This window comes from Berghia stephanieae, chromosome 2, assembly GCF_034508935.2.
Source record: "Berghia stephanieae isolate SIO BIC M18660-M18661 chromosome 2, UCSD_Bste_1.3, whole genome shotgun sequence".
NCBI lineage: Eukaryota > Metazoa > Mollusca > Gastropoda > Nudibranchia > Aeolidiidae > Berghia > Berghia stephanieae.
In genome coordinates this window covers 102151420-102158919 of record NC_088361.1, presented here as the reverse complement: position 1 = coordinate 102158919, position 7500 = coordinate 102151420, and the positions used below count along the sequence as shown (strand labels likewise).

Genomic DNA, 7500 nt, shown 5'->3' with positions numbered 1-7500 from the left:
CAAATAAAAAAAACTGAGGAAGTAGTAGTAAATGGGAAATGAATGAATGAATAAATAAATAATTAAGTCAATAAAGGAAAAAAACAACATAAATTATATATGGCACATGTCCATGCATTTCGGTTCAGACCATCATCTTCCTGCAGGCCCAGTTCTTTTATATCATCCTTTACCTTATCCAACCATCTAATCTTTGGGCGTCCCTTTTTCCTTTTTCCCGCTGATATTAAGTCCAATACTTTCCTTCCCACGTACTCCTTCTCTCTTCTCTTTACATGTCCGAACCATTTCAATCTACTTCTCTCATCGTTATTGATACATTCTTCACTTCAGTCAGCCTTCGAATTCGTTCATTTCCCACTTTATCAGTTCTTGTTAAGCCAACTGACCATCTCAACATCCTCATTTCTGCCACCTCAACTTCTCTATCTTGTTTCATTGTCGTAGCTGCTGCGCTAGTCCATATAACATTACTGGTCTTACAACTGTTGTATATATTTCCCCCTTCAGCTCGCAAAATCGTTTGTCACACATAACTCCAGTTACCTTCCTCCAATTATTCCAGCCTGCCTGTATCCTATTCTTAACCTTTGTCTTTGCCCCATCTCCTTGTCCAGTTATTCTTAAGAATTTGAATTGATTTGTCTCTGGTACATCCTCCTCTCCTATCTTTATTGGTGGTCCTGCTCTCTGCTGTCCGATACACAAATACTTTGTCTTCGATCTGCTTACCCTTTATCCCCTCCGTTCCAACACCCGTCTCCAACCCTCCAGTTCCTTTTCCACCTCCTCTTTTGTATCATTCAAAAGTACTACGTCATCCGAATACATCATGTTCCATGGTGCCTCGCGCCGAATGGGGTCTGTGAGAACATCCATTACTATTGCAGACAGCAGTGGTCTGAGAGCAGATCCCTGGTATAATCCAACTATTAGATTAAATGGCTCAGCTGAGCCAATAGTTGACCCTACCACTGTCTTGTTTCCGTCATACAAATCTCGATAACTTTGATATATTTCCCCGTTACTCCCTTTGCTCATAGACAGTACCACATTTCTTCTTTTGGTACCCTATCATATGCTTTCTCCAAGTCAATCAACACAAAATGTAGTTCTTTGCCTTCCTCTATATTTCTCTGCGGTCAATTTTAGAGCAAATATAGAACATCCCATTTGAGAAAAAGAACACAAGCTTTTATTCGGAGTAAGAATTTTATTTTCTGGAGAAAGACAACTGGCCGCCCCAATCACCCTGTCTGAATCCAATGGATTACGCAATTTGGAACTCTTTGACCGAGGAGATTTATAGTGGACAAAGATCTACATCTATAGAAGAAACCTTAAGAGAAGGAAGTATTTTACGTTGGGAGGAGATAATCATTGAAGAAATTCGGAAGGGCATTTCAAGTTGGAAAAAAACAGAGCACATTGAGTCATCAAAGAGGACGGCGGTGCTATTGATCCAGTACAGTGCTTACTAGTAATCGTCGGACCAAAATAAGCACGTGAGTGTGTGCTACGTAATCGTCGGACCAAAATAGGCACGTGAGTGTGTGCTACGTAATCGTCGGACCAAAATAGGCACGTGAGTGTGTGCTACGTAATCGTTGGACCAAAATAGGCATGCGAGTGTGTGCTACGTAATCGTCGGACCAAAATAGGCACGTGAGTGTGTGCTACGTAATCGTCGGACCAAAATAGGCACGTGTGTGTGTGCTACGTAATCACTGGACCAAAATAGGCACGTGAGTGTGTGCTACGTAATCGTCGGACCAAATAGACACGTGAGTGTGTGTCACGTAATCGTTGGACCAAAATAGGCATGTGAGTGTGTGCTACGTAATCGTCGGACCAAAATAGACACGTGAGTGTGTGTTACGTAATGGTTGGACCAAAATAGGCATGTGAGTGTGTGCTACGTAATTGTTGGACCAAAATAGGCATGTGAGTGTGTGCTACGTAATCGTTGGACCAAAATAGGCATGTGAGTGTGTGCTACGTAATCGTTGGACCAAGATAGGCACGTGAGTGTGTGCTACGTAATCGTTGGACCAAAATAGGCACGTGAGTGTGTGCTACGTAATCGTTGGACCAAAATAGGCATGTGAGTGTGTGCTACGTAATCGTTGGACCAAAATAGGCATGTGAGTGTGTGCTACGTAATCGTCGGACCAAAATAGGCATGTGAGTGTGTGCTACACAGACGATTTCTTATACGATGAAGAGAATTATGATGACATTAATGCTAACAATGGCAACAAAAGTTAAGATCATCGCCATTTTACTCTCTGTAATGTTGCTTCATTTTTCTCTGGTACTTTTTACTGAACATGGTTTTGAAAAATCACCGTATCAAGTTTTTGTTTCTCAATTCATTTTCATAAAATTTTCCCATTATGAGTAAACATTGATTTTATTTGTGTTTTTTTTTATTTGATAACATCAAAAAATGAAGTGAGTAGGAAAGTGCCAGAAGACAATAGAGAATACAATTTTTTTTTCGCGTGGACGATAGGGGTTCGAACCCGCGACCTTACTGGTACGACAACTCCGCCTGGCCGTGGAGAGCGTGACTCAACCGTATGACCTATCCACGACCCCAATTCAGATCGCTTTTAACCCTAGGCTTTTATTAGAGCCTTCTCTCACTGACTTCTTGAGGTCACGGGTTCAAATAACACAAACCCTGCGAAGTAATTTGGTCAGCATTTAAGCTTAATCGCCAATATTCTCAACACAAACATGTAACATAGAAAGTTTTTGGTTTCTCAATTCATATTCATAAAATGTCCACATTATGCGTATACAGATTGATTTTATTTGTGTTTTTATTTGAAAGAGTGTTCGAGACACAAGCCGACAAAAGGCCGCGCGTCTTGTTTGGTCTTGTTATTTCTTCGCGGAACGCCTAGGCGACGACATCATATGGTGTCGTGGCGGAAAAGGCATAATTTTAAATTTTAATATATATATATATATATATATATATATATATATATATATATATATATATATATATATATATATATATATAATATTTCAAGTATAATTATGATCAGATCAGATTCTATAATATTGTTTATATATATATAATATATATATATATATATATATATATATATATATATATATGAATAAAAAGATAAATAAATAAAGTAAGAAAGAAAGATAGGAAGAATATTTAAGAATATTTAAGAATATCATTTAAGCTCTACAAATTTGGACGAAAATTAAGAAAACAGATCCGAAAACTCAACTTACTTTGTTTGAATGATGACATCGGCAACTGCATGCTCATCTCCTTTAAAATCAAATTTTATCTTATCTTGCCCGGATACAATAGCACAGGTCGTTCCTTCGCCGTCAGTGAATGGCTGGTAAGACACCGTTGTAGAGCCTTGGGCTTGTAAATTATATACTATGTTTTGGTCATCGAGATGCCCGCTGTCCAGGGGAATTTCGGAATCCCTGGGCCGTGGATCTTTTACAGCGGAATAATTAGCACTTGCAATAATGACCAATGAAATCAAAATGAGAGGCTTGATGAATGGTAACATTTTATTTTCATTTAAAAAAATAAATAAAAATATTACGATGAATTTCGATTACAATTATTTTTGGATGTTAAATTTCATACCTACCAATTTTTTTTTCAAATCTAATTTACGCTTCACTTTGTAAAATAATGTCTATTTGAAGTAGATATATCTATATTTTAATGAAATAACATTTGGATGTATTGAGTGGAAATCCGATAATCTTATTGAAAAACGGTTTTAGTGGTATTCTTCGATTTATAAAATGTTGGAGAGAGAATGGAACCCCACGAAACACAAATGTTCAATTGTAAAACTGACTTGCCTCGTGACACCGTCAATACTGAATTCAACTTTTCTGATGTGAAAATCATCCAGACTATTCGGACAATCAAAACAACTGACCACGTGACCCGACGTCATCAATCTATAATTTACAGTCAGATCTCGTTGATCCGAACATCTCGAGCTCTCGATTTTTTTTCTCCAAATTGTCGACACATTTGAAAAATCAAAAAATCGATTGAAGCAAGAAATATTAGTCTGTCGGAGCCACGAGGGAGTTTATCCCGGTTTCTGTAGCATTAAACGGTTAGCAATTGCTTGCTATCCTTTTTCCACAGTACCTTCCGTCAGATCTAAGAGATCTAGCTAAACAAAAACTTCTAAGCGGTCAGGGTAGTCAAGAAAATTGTCGCCTGCATCATAATTGTTACCTGAAACTTCACCTTTGACGTGAGTTCAAATCTGATATATTTGTACTCCCTGTGCTTGAGTTTTTTATATAGCGCAATGCCCACTAAACGTGCTCAAAGCGCTTTACAAAGGGTCCCTGACCAACCGCAATGCGTAACAAGTAGAACGAGACATGACGCCAATAGGCGATATTACAATGTTTGGACAGAGACAACGCAGTTAACGGTCAGATACTCATCTTCCCTGGTTTTATCTAAATTGGACAATTGTAACTCGCTTTGGGCGAATTTAGCTAAAGACATAATTAGCAAACTTCAGGTTGCTCAAAATAACGCAGCCAGGCTCATTTTACGCAATAACAAAAAATACCCGTCAGCAACTCTTCTTCTCCGTGAGTTACATTGGCTTCCTGTTGAAAAAATAGTTGCCTATAAGATTTGTACTGTTGTCTACAAATCCATGAGCACGAACAGTCCCTCCTATATTAAAGACATTCTAAACATATATGTCCCCAATAGAAACTTGAGGTCAAGCAATGACCAATCAATCCTTGTCAAACCTAAGCCATTGCGTAAAATAGGTGAACAGTCTTTTCAATTTTCGGCCCCCAATTTTTGGAAATCTCTCCCGTCACACGTGAGATGCTCGGATTCGTTGACAACGTTCAAATCTCGCTTAAAGTTTTATCTTTTTACGTCATAATGTTGCAATATTATTTTCATATTTTGTTGTTGTTAAATTGAATTCGTATCACGTTTCCTTCACACTTGTCTCACTGTAATATGTTTTGTTTTATATCACTGTAAAGCGCTTAGAGCCTGTGACAACGGGGTAAAGCGCTATATAAATGCCATTTATTATTATTATTATTTTACACATGAGTACGGTGCGAGAATGTTAAATGAGTACAACGTTAACAGCGTTGTCTCTGTCACAAAAAAAAATTGCAATATCGCATCATAGGCGTCATGTCCCGTTCTACATGTTATGTTTGTTGCTGGTCAGGGACCCCTTGTAAAGAGTTTTAACTCACCCAACCGTAATACCCACTATATCCGTAGTTTACTCGGGTTACTTTTACCCCATGCCTATTTATTTCTGAGACAAATTATAGGCGTAGTATCAATGTTAATGTTTTCATTTTGTACATGTTAATGATAGTTGATTAAAGCTATCTATGTAGGACATGCTCATTCTCAATACATTTTTTTCCAATTTTGAAAAGTATAAAATATCTCTAGGATTGAGTGATTTAAGCAAATTTAGTGGATATTGCGCTATATAAAACCTCAATTTAAATTCATGTGGTTTCCCCTTTGAAATATTTATTTTGCGTTTTCGGTATGAGGTCCATTATGATGGGGTCACCACGATGCGTAGAATAAAATATTAAGCAATTTTTGTTTTTAATTGACCAAAACTAATTCCGCTATTGAGGGGAAAAATCGTTCATTTAGTTCCCTACGACACAACACCAGACAGTATTAAATCAAAAAATTAAGGAGTAGGCACCGGTGCAAGATAAAGATCTGAACAAGAGTGTATGAAAGGTACCAGACAAAGCAAGAAAGAAAAATACAAGAAAAAAATAATTACAAAAAAATCAGTCGACCTACCGGTTATCAGAAGGTTTGAGGTTCGATCCCAAGTCGAGGTCTATCTGACTGTCTTTTCACACATAAATCAAGAAAATCAAAGCGTTTCCAAGTTTTTATTTTTGGATGTCGGCGAGATTCTTTTAACATGGTTACTGATGTTTAATGAGATTCGACTGTAAGGTCCTAAAAAGAATTATTTCGCTACAAAAGAGCATACAATTTTCTCTCCTTATATTTGACTTTTTATCCAAGATTAAACTAAAACAACTGGCAATCGTGTTGTTATCGCCAAGCTTGCTTTACTCCATCCCAAATCAATGAAATCCCGTGACATGACAAGACAAACACATGTAGATAACGTCAAGCAATTGAACCAACGACTTCATTTCCATGAATATTTAATTAACTACACGGCAAATGCCTTTTTATACAATAACTATTCTCAATGTAATGTTGTATGGTCTTGTTGTAAAACGTAAACACGTTTAGGGAACATGACGGAAAACGGTCTTTGGTTAACATTGGAAGTGGTTTGTTATGTTGATATATATATATATATATATATATATATATATATATATATATATTTATATTTATATTTTGAATTTGGGCAGCATGTTTCTTGTTAAAGAAAAAGGTGATAGAGTGCAGACAGAGGGCAGTGTGGCTCGGCTGTACTGTGTTTGCTTCGAACCCAAAAGGTACCGAGTTCGACTCCCTGCCTCTTATTGTGGCCTTGAGCAAGTCACCTCGCCCTAGCTCACTTTGCAACGCTGCACAGCGACTGAAGCCTGGGTTATTTCAGTCTTCCCTTGACCATAAAGACAAATTTGCCCTTTGGGAGAAATAAAGGGAATTTATTTATTTACTTCAAGCACCGCCTACATCTTTGTTGCTGGTAAAAGTGGTCACACCCTGGATACACTTACTAGCGCCGGTCACAAAAATAATACAAGAAGAAGAAAAAAAATTTAAAAAATTAAAATTAATAGAAAATACAAATTAAGCTTCAAACAAAAACAGCAAGCAACAACATATCAAAAAATATAAATGAAGAACAAAATAGCATTAGCAACATCTACAACAAAAAAGCATCAGTAACAATATCAACAACAATAACAAAAAACAGACAATGAAACAAACTCAACCAACCAACCAAACAAACAAACAACAACATCAAAAACAACAACAAAAGATATCATCAACGAAACAAAAGAATCGACATCGGATCTCTTGGTTGTGAAGTGAGTGCCCTACCAACTGAGTTATCGAGAACCATGACAGCAATAAAGAAACAGTAAACCAACAACAATAACAATACTGCATACGCAAAACTTAAACCTACACCATGAACACTGACGCAGTATTAGCAAAACAACAACAACAACAACAACAACAACAATAAAAACAACGATAACAATGATAACAACAATAACAACGATAACAACATTATTGTCAATGACAATAATAACAATAACAACAACGATAACAACAATATTGTCAATGACAACAACATTGACAGCACTAGCAATGAACCAACAACAACAGAAACCAAACGAAAATAATAGCAAAAAAATAAAATAAAATAAGGTGTCGTATTGCAAAGCTTTAAAGATAAAACAAAAATAAAATCATTTAACGCCAGCGACTAAACCAGCATTAACAACAAC

General features: G+C 36.7%; 2 protein-coding genes across 2 annotated transcripts in view; one reads left to right on the top strand and one right to left on the bottom strand.

Annotated features, from left to right (window-relative positions):
- Positions 1-3698, bottom strand: part of LOC144966659 (uncharacterized) — a 6970-nt gene extending 3272 nt beyond the window's left edge. Inside the window, exon 1 of the mRNA XM_078903418.1 lies at positions 3262-3698. Coding sequence (XP_078759544.1) covers positions 3262-3557 — 296 coding nt within the window. The 5' untranslated portion in view covers positions 3558-3698. The remainder of the gene's footprint in view (positions 1-3261) is intronic.
- Positions 1-7500, top strand: part of LOC144966090 (sodium/glucose cotransporter 4-like) — a 60853-nt gene that overhangs the window by 46007 nt on the left and 7346 nt on the right. The gene's annotated exons all lie outside the window — the stretch shown is intronic.